General features: G+C 37.0%; 1 protein-coding gene across 1 annotated transcript in view; it reads right to left on the minus strand.

The window, feature by feature from the left end:
* Nucleotides 1-222: 222 nt before the first annotated feature.
* PIK3CA (phosphatidylinositol-4,5-bisphosphate 3-kinase catalytic subunit alpha) overlaps nucleotides 223-16,187 on the minus strand; it is a 41,081-nt gene continuing 25,116 nt past the window's right edge. Inside the window, exons 11-22 of the mRNA XM_070944984.1 lie at nucleotides 15,221-15,345; nucleotides 14,089-14,170; nucleotides 13,471-13,635; nucleotides 12,755-12,858; nucleotides 11,558-11,729; nucleotides 11,020-11,126; nucleotides 8,826-8,947; nucleotides 6,894-6,972; nucleotides 5,842-6,012; nucleotides 4,138-4,255; nucleotides 3,176-3,327; nucleotides 223-1,660 (exon numbers count right to left, since the gene is read on the minus strand). Of these exons, the coding sequence (XP_070801085.1) occupies nucleotides 1,390-1,660; nucleotides 3,176-3,327; nucleotides 4,138-4,255; nucleotides 5,842-6,012; nucleotides 6,894-6,972; nucleotides 8,826-8,947; nucleotides 11,020-11,126; nucleotides 11,558-11,729; nucleotides 12,755-12,858; nucleotides 13,471-13,635; nucleotides 14,089-14,170; nucleotides 15,221-15,345 (1,668 nt within the window). The 3' untranslated portion in view covers nucleotides 223-1,389. The remainder of the gene's footprint in view (nucleotides 1,661-3,175; nucleotides 3,328-4,137; nucleotides 4,256-5,841; nucleotides 6,013-6,893; nucleotides 6,973-8,825; nucleotides 8,948-11,019; nucleotides 11,127-11,557; nucleotides 11,730-12,754; nucleotides 12,859-13,470; nucleotides 13,636-14,088; nucleotides 14,171-15,220; nucleotides 15,346-16,187) is intronic.

Below are 16,187 nucleotides of genomic sequence, written 5' to 3' on the forward strand. Positions count from 1 at the left end.
CTTAGCTTAACTTTACCATCTGAACTTCAGCAAATATGCTCGAGTTCTGATTCAACTTCAGCATTTAAACATGTTTATTACTGACCATTTCGGCACTCTCCAGATATGTCTGGGTATAACTCCCATCACAAAGCGAGTTCTACCGGGTAGGGATGATAGCAGCTGTAGCCCAAGAGATTTGGCAGATGGAAAGGTAGAAAAGGCAGTTGTAGACAATGGAAATTGAGCATTCTGATCACAAGTCATATTTATTTGGAAGCAAGTGTTACCAGTTTCAAAAGATTTCCCCCTTCCCCATTGTGACGGCACAGACAAGGACTTGCAGGCCCTGACCTCATCCTGGAGTCCTAATGCAAGTACAAACTCTGTGCAGCTGCCGAACTTAAGTAGCCTTCTGAACATATGAACTGTAGGCATACATATCCTATTCAATTTGTCACAGAGAGTTCTCAACATCTACTCAGCACGTGCTGAATAAATCCCTGGATGTAGTAAAAGTATGCCCTGCATTGTCTATGTTTCTGCATGTGAGCTGGTTCTAAAGTCAGGACTTGGTACATACAGAGAAGCCATGCCTGGAACAGCACAGGATTCTTTAAATCTGATCCTACAAGTCACTGCATCAGTCTAGTGGTTTATATAAATCTGTTAGACAAAGAAGTGGTCTGTAAAATTAAAATGACAGAAAATCAACATAAAGAAATATATATTAATAAGTTTCTGTTATATAAATAACGTTTATAAAAATAATCTTTAATTCTAATAACTCACCTCTTTTTTTAGGCTCTGGAAAGCATGCATGAAAAATGTTTTGAGGTTTAGGTTAGAAAAAAAATAAAATCCAAACTCCAAAACCTAAGAAAAACCACTACTCTTAAATCCACAAATTTATCTGACATTATAAAGGCACCATCCCCTCTATTTTTTTTTTTTACTCAGTACAGTTCATGGGAGAAGAAAGCTCTTTTAGAAACAATGAACAAAATTGCTAAACTTTCCTTTTTTTCATTATTCTGTAACTTATCTGAATCCCTTTTTTCACTACATGAAAGACTGGACATATGAAAGATTGGGCTGTTATGCTGGCATAAATTCCCAATTAAATAAACCAAGATGAACAAATCTCCAAGTTACCTTCTTACACTTAAGGCATTAACACAACTACACATATAGGAAAGTTACATGTTGAAATGCATGATTTATAGTGTTCAAAATACTACAAATGTTTTATTTAAATAACTTTGCATTTTTAACCTTGTTGGAAGTTCAAACGCTGGCCTTGGTTTGTGCAACTGTGATGCAACAAGGTTTTTTTTTTTAAGCTGTTGAGACAACAGTGCAGTGGAACAGCCAAAAAACTAGGCTTATCAGTTTTTCATTATCTTTACTTTAGTTCAAGGCATGCTGCTTGATTGTGTGGAAGATCCAGTCCATTTTTGTTGTCCAACCACCATGATGAGCATCATTCATCTGTTTCATGAAATACTCAAGTGCTTCTTGTTCAGTTTTGTCTAAGGCAAGAGTCTTGCGTATATATGCAATGTCATCAAAAGACTGTAATTCTGGCATCCCTGAACCAAGCATCATGGAAAAGAGGTTTATGAAGAGGTTGGCATGTTGTCGAATTGCTAGGTAGGCCTTGTAACACATTTCTTGGAACCTTGAAAAGAGAAAATGCACCCCATTAAAGTCCTATCAGATTAACAACACGCTTGAGATCAGGCCAACAAATACATAGGCATCCTTCTGTTTCAAACGATTATCTGCCTGAAAATTTTTTTGTTTAAGTGTTAAGGAAAACAATTCTACAGTACAGACGCAATCTAGGACCCTTCAGATGTTCTGGATTACAACTCCTCAAATTCTAAACCATCACGCAATCAGATCATGTGAGCTTAAAGCTACAGGAGCTGTAATCCAACACATCTGGAGACATATTGATTGCCAAAAGATATATAATTTCCAAGGAATATCTTTGGAGAAATAGTTTCTTTAAATGTAAGAGTAACAAACATTACTCTTGAAAGAGCTTTACATTATTCAGCTCTGTATACTTTTGATAATAGTCACAACCAACAACCTCTGCACTCAGCATTAATAAGCATAATTATCATGTAAATACACACAGGAAGACAAAAGAAAATACAGCTTTTTTTATATGAGGCTTACGGGTGGTGCCAAATTCATTTGCAATTTTCAGTGTAGAGATAATAATAAGGCCAAGATATGTCTTTGCAAGTTTTCCACTTGCAAATTGTTCTAAATTGTTCATGAACAAAGGCTTATAAAGGTGGTGCTAGATTGGTTCATCACCATCATAATTACCACCGTCATTATTTTGGTAATTTTTATGTTGTCTAGGTGGCTTAAAATATTAAAATGACATGTAACAGATACAAAATGAAAATATCTCAGTTGCTGTGCCAAATTAAAAATCATTGCTTTCAAAAACAATGTACAACAGAACTAATTTTACTATTTTCTAAAGGATAAGAAGACAGTAGCTAATCTGTTTTCAGGAAGGAAGCTGTTCTACAGTGAAGGGGCTCAGAGGAAGTAACCTTCTGGGCCCCAATCCCCTTGAGGAGTGGGTACCTGCACTATAAATACTCCTCTCCTAGCTAGACTATCTAGAATGAGCAGGTTCTACTTGGAGAAGATGATCCTAAAAATATGAAGAACCTAAACAATAAATCACCAACAGCTTCACTTATGGGCATCTCCCACAAAGTAACTGCAACTGTATTATGCCAAATATTCTTGTGATAGGTAAACTTTTGAAGTCCCTTCAAGGACAGCCACATGTAAGGCAAAGTGCAATAGTTTAACTGAAAGGTAAGAAGGATGTGAGTCAGCACCTTCAGTATTTGGTAACATTTTTTTGTGGAAATCTCTCTGTGATCATATGGCAGACTGTTGCCCTTTGGCTTCTAACCAGATTTTTTCTATTACAGTAACAACAGGGCCTCATGGGCAAATGTAATTGTTTACTAAAAAATGTAACTGAAAATTGGACCCAAATTTTTGCTGTTACCTAATGCACAAGGTTTTATTCAGGAAAACTCAAGGCAACTCAAATACCATTTTCTCTATAAGACATAATGTCATGTTTTTGTACCACCCTGCAACAGAAATTTGGTCAGACCAAATAGCATTTCTATTCCCGCTTACTCACCTTTCAAATTCTCTTGTTTTGGTACATTCTTGTGCTCCTTTACTAATCACTATCAAGAAATCTTGGGTTAAGACAAATGGCACGCGCTCCCGTTTGTAACCAAACTTCTTCTTTTTGTGATCCAAAAAGTGTCCAAAATCAATGTGAAACAGCTATGGAGAATATATTTTAGACTGTTATTAATATGAAGAAAGAGCAAATGTTAATTTGCAGAGAAGAGCAAGAAAGATGTGATTGGAGACTAAAACATATAAACAATGGTTTCTGGAATTGGGTATGTCTATTTTAATGAAAAAAAGGACTAGGGGGTTTCAGGATAGCAGTGTTCCAATATCTCAGGGGCTCCCATAAAGAAGAGGGAGTCAAACTATTCTCCAAAGCACCTGAAGGTAGGACAAGAAGCAATGAATGGAAACTAATCAAGGAGAGAAGCAACCTAGAACTAAGGAGAAATTTCCTGACAGTTAGAACAATTAACCAGTGGAACAACTTGCCTCCAGAAGTAGTGAATGCTCCAACACTGGAAGTTTTTAAGAAGAGATTGGGCAACCATTTGTCTGAAATAGTATAGGGCTTCCTGTCTGAGCAGGGGGTTGGACTAGAAGACCACCAAGGTCCCTTCCTACTCTGTTGTCCTGTTATACCTGCTCTGGTGTTTCAGTCCATATGCCAGGGTACAAAACAACTCTATAACATTAGCACTCTTCAAAACATAGTAAAGAACTCGGGCATTTATTAGAAGTTTGTTTGGAAAACCTTAACTATGCCATTGGGGGGGGGGGGAGAGGTTTCCCCAAAACAATGAAGTTTCCAATGAAATGGAAAACAATTGGTGAATATAGACACAGGTCTATAGTATCCTCAACAGCGGCACAAAATATATCTCCAAGATAGAAAATATGACAATTAATGCACCCCTTAAATAAAGATACTGAAAGGGAATATATTTTAAATATTTTTACCTGCCCATCATCTTTTACCATAATGTTGCTATTATGACGATCACCAATTCCCAATATAAAAGTAGCTACACAATAGCCAGCACATGAGCGAGTAAACAAATCGATAGCTGGATCATACCTAGGAAAAATAAAAAAAAAGATGTTAGTTTGGATAAAGACTACTTTGTTATTTTGGACATGTCAAATAATGTAGAACAATTACTAATTCTTGTAGCCATCTTGTAATAATCTTACAAACATTTTGGCAGAAGAAAAAGGTTTTTTTTTTTCATTTTTAAAGATTTTAAAGATTCAATTTTAATTAAAGTATTAATAGCATGATTTTTAAGTTAACAAAATATAGACGGCTGGACTATTGTAATGCTCTCTATATGGGAGCACTCAGAGGCTCCGACTGGTCCAGAATGCAGCTGCGCGGGTGGTTATGGGAGCAACCCATTGTGCCCATGTGACACCCCTCCTGCGTGAGCTGCACTGGCTCCTAGTGGTTTTCCGGGTGCAATTCAAGGTGTTGGTTACCACCTTTAAAGCGCTCCATGGCATAGGACCCGGGTACCTTCGAGACTGACTTCTGCCACCAGTAGCCTCCTACCGGCCAGTTCGCTCCCACAGAGAGGGTCTCCTCAGGGTGCCATCAGCCAAGTTATGTTGGCTGGCGACACCCAGGGGGAGGGTCTTCTCTGTGGGAGCCCCAGCCCTGTGGAATGAACTGTCCCCGGAAATGCGTAAGATCTCTGACCTCAGGGTATTTCGCTGTGCCCTTAAGACCCTGCTGTTCCGCCAGGCCGGGCTATCAATGTAATGATTTTAAATTGGATGTTTTAAATTTTGGGGGGTTTTAATATTGAGTCGAAATTATTTAATAATTTTAAATAATTTTAATTGTTGTTTGTCTTTGTGCTTTTAATAGGCTGTACACCGCCCTGAGTCCTTCGGGAGAAGGGCGGTATAGAAATAAAATTATTATTATTATTATTATTATTATTATTATTATTATTATTATTATTATTGACAGTGCAAAATCGTATGTTGACCTTTGTCCATTATCAAAGGAAAAAGAGAAAATTTGCTTTAGTTATGAAAATACAGCCAAGAAGGTATCACACAAATCTCTTACAGACTGACAGAAAATAATCCCTTTGCACTTACTCTTGTCCAGCAACCCCCCAACACTGACAGACTTCAGAGGAACCCCTGCTGTCCAATAATTTTGTGATGAAATAATAAACCTTATTATATCTATGCTGTAGATCATTACATCAGATTCCAGTGCCAGCTCCAAAACTACAACTTTTACAGTATTTTGGCATTTTCCAGCTGCCAACACCCACCATTAATATACTGTCTATCACATAAATGTAACTAAGCTTCTGTAACATTTACAGAGAACTCTGGCATTTATTAGAAGTTTGTTTGGAAAACCTTAACTATGTGGTGGTGGGGGGAAGGAATTTTCAGAAGATACAAGGTTGTGCATGCTGTTACATCACCCTAACTTCACATCTCAGCCACAATCAAGGAAGCTGGATGACCAGAGTCAATCACCCACTGGGTTCTATACTCTTATGTGTAGAAGAATATAGCGTATGTGTGCTTAATGTCCTTGGATTGTGAGCACAATAGTCTTTAGCAGAGGAAAAGTCAAGATGATTAGCCTTCATCAAGAACAGATGGAAAATAAAAAAGGTTAGTTATTCAACTCACATTTCTCCTTTGTTCTTGTCTTTGAGCCACTGGTGTAATGTGTGGCTGTTGAACTGCAGCGCACCTTTAAGGCCACCCTTGCACTGGATCTGCATGATTGTATGTGAATTTCTCACAACTTCAATAAGCCCCACACAGTCACCAATGGATAAGCATCCATAAGGTAGCATCCTAAAAGAGGAAAATGATACTTTTGTTTTCCGATACAGTTGTCAAAATATTAGTATATGAATATGTCCATCGAACAAAATGCACAGGTATACAACCCTAGACTGCAATAACTAAGTTTGGATTTTCTAATGGAATTTAATTAACTTCACATCCATCATTGAGCTATATTGTCATTAAGAAGAAATTTTAAACAATTGTGCAAATAGTTCCAAGAATCCAGTGCATATATATTTCTATATTTCAAACATGAGCCACCCAACTCATGTCTGAAATAGAGAAGTTTCAAACACTTTGTGGTATAGGGCTAGATCTGTTCTTTCAAATGAGGGTAGGACAAGAAGCAATGGGTGGAAACTAATCAAGGAGAGAAGCAACTTAGAATGAAGGACAAATTTCCTGACAGTCAGAACAATTAATCATGGAACAAGTTGCCTCCAGAAGTTGTGAATGCTTCAACACTGGAAATTTTTAAGAAGAGGTTGGATAACCATTTGTCTGAAGTGGTGTAGGGTTTCTTGCTAAGCAGGGGATTGGACTAGAAGACCTCCAAGGTCCCTTCCAACTCTGTTATTCTATTCTATTCCACTGTGAATGCCTGACAGGGCTTTTTGAATCTTGGCAAATGTGTACAATGTAGATACACAAAACATTAGAACACAGTGGTACTTTCCTGAGCTGCTTGAATGAAATAAAATGCAAAGTTACCCTGCAAAAAGAAAGAGGCTGCAAATAAATTGAAACATTTGTAAAACTGATAAAGCCGTAATAAGTGATGACGTAAAGTTTGTTGCAAACTCTTGATCAAGATCATATTCTTTATTAGACTGAAGCAGAAAGGAAAAACACAAATAGAACTATTGGCAGAATTTAGGAATACTTGCCTAAGATCAAGGCCTTGATTTTGCCAGATGTTCTCCATAATTCGAATTATTTGAAGCGTGAGCATATCCTGGCGTAGGTCTGGATAAAAAATGCATTATGTAAGGGATGAAGTTTGGAAAACTGAATATAGTTTTAAAAACTTTGTTTTTTTTATATAATCAAACATTGGGCATCCTCCTGGACACACGGCTGTCTTTAGAAGAGCACATGACGGCCGTGGCCAGGGGGGCTTTTTATCAGGTTCGCCTGATACGCCAGTTGCGCTCCTTTCTGAGTCGGGATTCCTTATGCACAGTCACTCATGCTCTCGTCACTTCTCGCCTGGACTACGCCAACGCTCTCTACATGGGGCTCCCCTTGAGGAGCACCCGGAGGCTCCAACTGGTCCAGAATGCGGCCGCGCAGGTGATTACGGGAGCGACATGGCACTCCCATGTAACACCTCTCCTGCGCGAGCTGCACTGGCTCCCGGTGGTTTTCCGGGTGCGCTTCAAGGTGTTGGTTCTCACCTTTAAAGCGCTCCATGGCTTAGGCCAGGGTATTTACGAGACCGCCTTCTGCTACCCTCTCAGAGAGGGCCTCCTCAGGATGCCGTCGGTCAAGCAATGTCAGCTGGCGGCCCACAGGGGGAGAGCCTTCTCTGTGGGAGCACCTGCCCTCTGGAACAAGCTACCTCCCGGAATACGGCTGATTCCGGATCTCCGCACTTTCCGTAAGGCCCTGAAGACGTTTTTATTTCAGCAAGCCGGCCTGGCCTGAATAGGTTTTATGAGCTAGTTTTTTAATTGTATAGCTAGGGGTTTTAAATTGGGGAGGCCTTTTAATTTAATTTATTTTTAATTATCTTAACTTTTATATTGTATGTTATTTTAATTCTTGGCTGTTCACCGCCCTGATTCCCTTCGGGGAGAAGGGCGGGATATAAATTTAATAAATAAAATAAATAAATAAATTTTTTAAATTAAGATTACTTTAAAGACTTTTAAACCAGCTGATGTTATCATCCAGTTTTAATCCAGAGATGTCAAGTTTAGGAATAACATTTATAAACTTTGTGATAGACACTATGGAGGACAGAGGCAGAGATGACCAAATGTTATGGTCAGGTCTCAACTTCAACAAACTAACTTCAATTCTTGGTCAAAAGAGAATATACCTATAGCAGTCACTGCATGTATACTCTGTATACATGTATTTACTCCGTGCCAGACAAAGGTAATTCTTTTGTGATCCTATTAGATCAGAGTAAAAGAGAACAGGAACAAACAGCAATGTCCCTGCAAGGGCTTCTCTGTTGAACAAAGCATCTATTCCACCCAGTGCTTCATCAAGAACACTGTAGGATCCCCAAATATTTAGGAGGAAGTTCAACTATGATATCAGCGTTGTTCCCTAGGCTGTAAATTTCCCATTCCACTTATTTCTCATTGTGTCTCCAATGCTCTGTAAATCAATTGCACTGTCTATCTAAATGGAAATGATATGAGTTTTTGCCAGAGGTTTTCATACAAATATGAAGTATAAAATTTCTTCCTTAAAAAAACAGAAAAGAAATTTGCCAGGAAAAAAATCAGTTGAGCATTGCTACAATGTTATTTTCAAAATGAAAAGAGGTCTCTCACATAGGATGAAACACATATGAACTGTTCCATAGAAAAGAATACCTTCCCTGCTCTGTGTGAAACCTTCACCTGATACCATTATGCTCAACAAATATGAATAAATTTGGATTTAGAAGGGCAAGAAGTACCTTCAGAAAATAATCTGAGATATGGGATGCACAGGGATACAACTGTGTCAGCATCCAAAGGACAGATATTCGTGTGAAATGTATGTTTATGCTAGCTAGGATATAAACTCTGAATTGGAGTGTTTCAGGCAGGATAATGAAAACAACAATGCAGAAATTACAACAAAATATTTTTCTTTACCATCTCCATTTTTAAAGATGATCTCATTGTTCTGAAATAGCAGCTCAGACATAATATCTGGGTTTTCCCAATTAAGCCATAACGGCCTTTTGGCAGACGACATAATCCTGCATTCCTCAAGCCTACAAAGAAATCGATAACTGTTTAAGCAAGTTTTGTTCCAGTATACATAAATTTATTAGATTTTTGTAGATCCCTTAGAAGTAGATTAACTTTTCACTTCTAATGATCATTCTCTAATTATAATTTCTAATGAAAAGGTATCACTGTGAATTAGTTTTAACCACAAAACATATCCAGTCTAAAGCAACAGTGTCACTGTTCTTGTCATGAACCAAAAAATTCTTAATTGAAGTCTATGGAAACATTTGTTGGACAATAATTTACATTTTTTTTTTGAAGGAGTAGGTTCTCCTTAATTAAAATAAGCAAATAGAACCATGAGATTGATTTCTGATTAACCCTATCTGATTTTGGAGTGATTTAGAATTTATTAGAACTTAACAGAACTTATAAAACAGTTATAAAGGGAATATAATACATTGCTAATGCTTGAATAAATTTAATTTTATATAACTCTATTTATTGCAATATTACAATGCTATACTCTGCTACAGTGAAATAGTTTTGCAGAATACAGAACATAAAGGCACAAGTTTAATTTGACCTGGTTTTAGGTTTGACCAATTTTGCATTTATCAATGACAATATGTATCAACTGAAATTAGATTTCCATTTGGTTCTATTGGTGCGCAAATACAGCATTAATCTGATTTAGAATGTTCACTCTTAAATAGACACTCAAAGCAAAAAAAAAAATGTAATTGAATGTAGATAATCTAAATAAGGCATGTTATTTAGGTACAATATATGTGTGCAAAATGTTTTGAGCTTGCAACAGATTCTTTTGACTTTATTTTTCCAAGTTTGAAACATTCAAAATTTGAAATACTTTTACTTTTAATCAAAATCAAACAACTGCATTGGACAAATTTAAAAGTTAGTAATAGGAAAGATGCAAGAAAGCTAATTAAGAATCACAGGTTCAAAGAAATCAGCAATGATTGGTTTAATAACCTACCAGTATAGTTTCAGTTTGAATTTGTTAGGATATGGTTTGAGCCTAACTATGTTGTCCAGGCAAGTGTACTGTTACTTTATCTGTATATGTATTATGTGGCTTTAATGCTGAGTCATGCTGTAATCACATAATTACTGGTTGTGAGAATATTTAAGCAAGGTACTGCAACGTGTTCAGTTGCTGCTATGATATGCTGTTGAGAGGTTGCTGCTATGATGCTGCTGTTGATGATAAGCTACCATTGAAAGGAGTTGTTATCTGCTAATTATCATTGGATGGATCTGCAACCATCGTGGTTTGTGAACCAGAGTGGGTTTGTTATTCTAACCAACTACTGTTTGTTGGGTAAGAAGATTCTGTAACTACTGGACTGATTTACTGGCAAAGACTTGGAATTTGTTTAAAGACTATGAAACTGTTTTTCTACTATAAAGTAAGCTTTTGATAAACCAGTTTGCTTATCTCTTATTCATTGCTCTCAGCAACGTTTCTCTGTGCAATCTACTCTGCTGGTTGGTAACACAACAACAATAACCTTAACAGAATTGGTAGACTCTAGGTTTTAACTACAACCAACAAACTCTAGTCATGGAGTGAAAAGTGAAATCTGAGTGTGATAACAGAAACATGGTGGCCAACAGATGATGAGATGTCTTCTCTAGGTCACTAAAACACTTATGCTGACTGAAAAGAGGGAAATTACATCTTGGGTGCTAAGGAGCACACTGATTACTTTTTTCTAACTCTGAAAGTCTTATTTATACTATCTCTTTCATGGTTTCATTGCATTATTTGAAATAAATAATAAAGATATTTCAATTGTTTTATTTATTTTAACACACAATTTTATTCATTTATTATGCTCTGGTTATACAAAATGTAACAATTACTTTGTATCATCATTGGTTTCTTTATGCCAATAAATTTAATTTTTTTCTTGGGCCATCTTAGTCCAACAGTCTTTGTCCCACAAGTGACAAGATCAAATCAGGATGAAGGAGACAAAGTGAACTCATATTTTAAGAACTCATATTTTGATACCATCCTACTGATCCATTGTTCATATTCCATATATATTCCCGGCTCTAATAATTTCTGGAAAGGAAACGATACCTCAGGGTTCCAAGCTGATGAGCAGGATTAAGAGGAGATATGAAGCCTTGAAGAGCATCCATGAAGTCCGGCCGCCTCATTTGCTCCACAAGGAATTTCATCTGTACCTGTTTAATGACAGCTCTGAGTACGTAATGATAGACCCATATATTTCAAAAGTTGCTTTTAGCATGAATACCAGCATGGTATTTGAAACATTTCAACGGGAGAAAAATAGAGCAAATTCTACAAATGCTGCTTTCTAAATACATATAGTTAGAGCCAGTTTGGTGTAATGTCTAAGTACTGACCTAGAAAACAGGCATAGATGAGTTCTAGACCCACCTTAGGCATGAAAGCTGACTGGGTGACTTTGGCCCAGTCATTCACTTTTAGTCACCTGACAGGTGTTGGGGAAAATAAGAGGAGGAAGGAGTATATATGACACCCTGAGGTACTTATAATGTAATAAAGGCAATATGAAAATCTAATAATAAAATAAAAATATAAAACATACCATAATCTTAAACCTTATTTTGCTCATGCATAATAATTTTACCTTTTGTGTTTCATCCTTTTTCTCCTGCTTCAGGATATCTGTGAGATTAATCAATTTTTCCATCGCTTCCACTTGCCGACTCAGATGTTTTAGGTACATTCCACAAGCTCGGCAGTAGGAATCCAAAAGCAGACCAAATCTCTGGCTCACATTTTTATTGTGCATTTCAGACCTATATATAAGAATATATTAGATTAAGTAATGATACAGATTGCTAAAGATGTTCATAAGAGCCTTGATAGTACAAGGGTTTAGTGCACCCTGTTATTAACACAGCTGCCTGCAATGTTTGCTGGTTCGAATCTCTCCAAGGCTCAAGGTTGACTCAGCCTTCCATCCTTTCTAAGGTAGGTGAAATGAGGACCCAGTTTGTGGGGGCAATAAGCTGACTTTGTATAAAATATACAAAAGAATGAAGGCTATTGCTTAACGCATTGTAAGCCGCCCTGAGTCTCCGGAGAAGGGCGGCATATAAATCAAATTATTATTATTATTATTTTTTTAAACACATTCAATTTTATGTTATAATAATGGTTTAATATCATCAACTTTTGGCATTTATTTTACAGCCAAAAGAGTTACTGGAAGATCTTGTTTATCAAGTATATTTTCAACCATATAAAACACTATAAAAATAAAAACTATTTTAGCCTCTTAGTCACAAGATAGTTAAGCTTAGATTCCTTGTCTTTATAATACAAGGTATTATAATGTAATACTCTTTAAGGGAGATGGGTGGTTCAGAAAGTTGAATAATAATAAATAACAACAACAACAACAACGAAGCATACAATTTATTGATATCACTGTACCAGGAGACACCAGAGTAGAAGAAAAAGAACTAGGAAAAAAATCACGAGATATTGCGACCTGGCCATCGAAACTACGCGATTATGGATGAAACATGTCACAGTGATACCCATTGTTATCGGGGCACTTGGCACCATGTCCAACAATTTTACAAAATACATCAAGAAATTACAGCTTCCTGCAATAACATCAGCGGAACGGAAAAAAATTGCGCTACTCGGAACATCATACATTTTAAAAGATACTTGGTCGATACCTAGGATGCTGGCAGCAACCCGTAGCAACCATCAACACCAGTTAATGATACGTGTGATACATTTTTAAATGTTCAGTTGACATGAGTTTCATGTTTAATGAATAAAAGAGATAATAATAATCTAAACTTACTTTAAATGCCAAAAGAAGAAGTGCCCTATTCTCTGATTAGTCAGTGCCTTCTTGAGTAAAAATCTTACCAAGAGGTTATCCAAGTATTGTTCATACTTCAGAACCTAGAGATAACAATGAAATTAAATTGTGATTGGCGTTATCAGTATTTCTAAGGCTGGAACACTCCTGAGGACATCAGCATGGCTATTTGTGTACAGGTAGTCTTTGCTTAATGATGGTAATTGGGAACAGCTGCTACAATGTAACTCTAAGCCTCTTGTAAAGTGTCTGACGAACACATGGAAGTGGGGACACTGCGATGGCAACAACTACGAAGACCTGACATAAGTCCCCCTCATTTAGCACCATGAACAAGCGGTAATTCAATAAAGACATCCTGTACTATGGTTTCTGACTGATAGCTCTTAAGCAGGTATTGGGGTTTGGTAATTGGGCGGGCTAATGATTTAGGATTTTATCTCATTTTTTTAAATGATGCTTATTTGTGAACTGTAGATGCTTGTGCAGAGGTAACTTTTCATATAGCTGCCCATAAAAAAGTTCTTTTCAATTACATTCTTTTCTTGCTCTCCTCTGACTAATTCCAAATCACTTTTAAAATTTCATGAGAAAAATTCTGTCATACTGTCCTTGGGAAATTCCATTTAAGTATGTAACTTTTGAATTCCTGTACATATGATAGAAGCACAGTTATTTCAAACAGAGCACAGTACCTGAACCAGCTGAATCAAATACTGAGAGAGTTTGTCATCTGTCAAGTATTTTTCCAAACACCGAATTGCAAAGGCTCGCACCATTGGATCTGGATAATTGCAGTCCAAAAGCTCCATTGCTTGCTCTGGCCTGATTTGCGGCCAGTCTTTTATCAAGCAGTACATCTGTATGAGATACAGTAAGAGAGCAAAATTGACTATAGTCATGAAAACAACCTTCTGAGTCAGACCAAATTCTTCTCAGTGGACTAACAGGTATCTTGAGAAGGGCAGAAAGAGGATATAAGATAATGGCTGCCTTTTAGTCCATACCACTTAGTAGCTAATGGTGCTTCATCTCTGAATATGGATGTTCTACTAGGCCCAGTAGCCCCAGGGAAGTTTATCATGTTATCTCATATTGCATCAGATATAATATTATAGCATCCTACTATAATGAATGAGCTTAAATGGTCTCCGGGGAATGGTAGAGGACAGGAAGGCCTGGAGGAAAGTTGTCCATGGGGTCGCGATGGGTCGGACACGACTTCACAACTAACAACAACTATAATGAAACATTAAAAGTCCTGCTTAATAAATAAGTTTTTAAAGGCATTTGTTCAGCAATAGAGTTGTTACCTGGACTACTTCATCCCTGGAATTCCATTTAACAGACAAAAGCAGCTTAGGTAGAATTTCTGGCATAGATACACAATAGTGCCTGAAAAAGGAGACAGAGAGAAGTATATTTCACAAATAATTCTATGTATTACTTCTGTATGAAATCTATATGAATCAAGAAATAATATATTAAACTAAGGATAGTATTTTTTTAAAAAAATAGTTTGTTTGAAAAGAACATTCTTAAATGTCAGCAGAATTCCTATGAAAAGAATTCTTTATGAGTCTTAAGGCAGGACATGGGCCCATACTCCAGAAAAGATATATAAAATCAGTGTCACCAATATAATCTCAAAAGACCTTGGTGGCTTTAAATAAAACAGATTTAGATCACCTAACACATTTAATACTTTAGAAATAATCTCCTGTCTTGAACTGGAACTGAACTCTATATATTTAGAGAACTAATATGTTGCTTAAACAAATGCAGATAGCACAAGCTACTCCCTGGTACATTTTTTTAATTTCTACATTCAGCACAGACTAGGACAGTGATGGTGAACCTTTTAGATACCGAGTGCCCAAACTGTGCGCACGCGCGTGCCCAAATGGAAAGGTGCATGTGTTGAATGCGCGCATGCGCAGACATGTGCAAATGGGCACATGCGTGTACATGCGTGTACATGCTCAACAGAGACCCGAAGACCAGCTGGCCAGCGGGATGCGGGGCATCTCAACACTGGCAGTGCGGCAAGAGGTAAGATCTTTTTCTTTCGTGAGCTTCTGTTTTGTCGTTTGCAGGGAAACAGAAGCTCACAAAAGAAATGCCATGGAGATCTAACCTGGGGCGATGGTGCGCATGCCAGCAGAGAGGGTTCTGTGTGCCACCTCTGGCACACATGCCATAGGTTCGCCATCACAGGATTAGGAATGATTTATTTATTAAGATTTCTTTATTTATTAAGATTTTTTTTATGGCTGCCTAATTCATTCATAGTGACTCTGGGCAGCTTACAGAAATATAACTCCATATAAAAAAACTCAATAAACCTCTGCTTAAGGTTTAGGGGCAGCTGGATCATATCTAAGGACCATAGACACAGCTATGCTCTGTAATATCATTTACATACTGAAAAGCTGGTTGTTATACCTGTGGCTCCAAAGGAAGTCTTTTTCTTGTTCAGTTATTTCAGATAAGGGGTCTCTAGTACAGATTGCCCGGAGCTGCTCTTTGTCGTTGTCTCTTAACTCATTATCTCTAGCTATTCTGTTACTCTGTGGAAGAAAGGAATACATAGCATCATTCATATAATGAGCACCTTGTTCAAATGTTGTTATTGACAAAAGTGCTCAAAAAGACTAATTTTATCTTCTGAACCAGCTGACGGAAAACTGCTTGGGAATATTTCCGTTACATATAAAGGTTTGTAATGGAAAAAGTGTTTCTTTGTTTAGCACTAAAGAATGTACATGAAGCTCGAGAGATCTTCGAACAGGTTTTGATGCTTCCTTAAATGGTTTAAAAATACAGCATTATAGACATAGACATGATTTTTTTCCCCACTATGATATAATTTGATGAACTAAAATCTGTGTTTTTCCCCATAAATCAATAATCTTTCAACATATTATTTTTTTTAAAAAAATGTTTATTTTAAATAAAAGCTACTCAATAACTTAATATGGAATATATCCAAAGGAAGGCAATAATATTAATGAGCCTGTTTGGAGTTTTCAGTCAGGTGAGGACTCAGGTAAACAGTAATTTACTTGGTTTCTCCAACAGGTGAATACAGAGAGTTACAATTTTATTGTTAGGTCAAGTCACAACACTGAACTCATACAATTAGTACCATGTTTCCCCGAAAATAAAACTCTGTTTTATATTTTTTTGAACCCCAAAATAAGCAGTTGACCTTATTTTTGGGGAGGTCTTATTATCTTGGGGCACGTGGAGCAAGACGGGGTTCCTCTTGCCGTCTTACCTGATTTCCAGCTCTGCATTTAAATATTTTTGAGGAGGGCTTATTTTCAGGGGGACGCTTATTTTAGCACATGTGCTCAAAAGCCCGATTGGGCTTATTATCAGGGGATGTCTTATTTTCGGGGAAACAGGG

The sequence above is a fragment of the Pituophis catenifer genome, unplaced genomic scaffold (genome assembly GCF_029215685.1).
Source record: "Pituophis catenifer annectens isolate HBS135680 unplaced genomic scaffold, rPitCat1.0.hap2 SCAF_6, whole genome shotgun sequence".
NCBI classification, from domain to species: Eukaryota; Metazoa; Chordata; class Lepidosauria; order Squamata; family Colubridae; genus Pituophis; species Pituophis catenifer.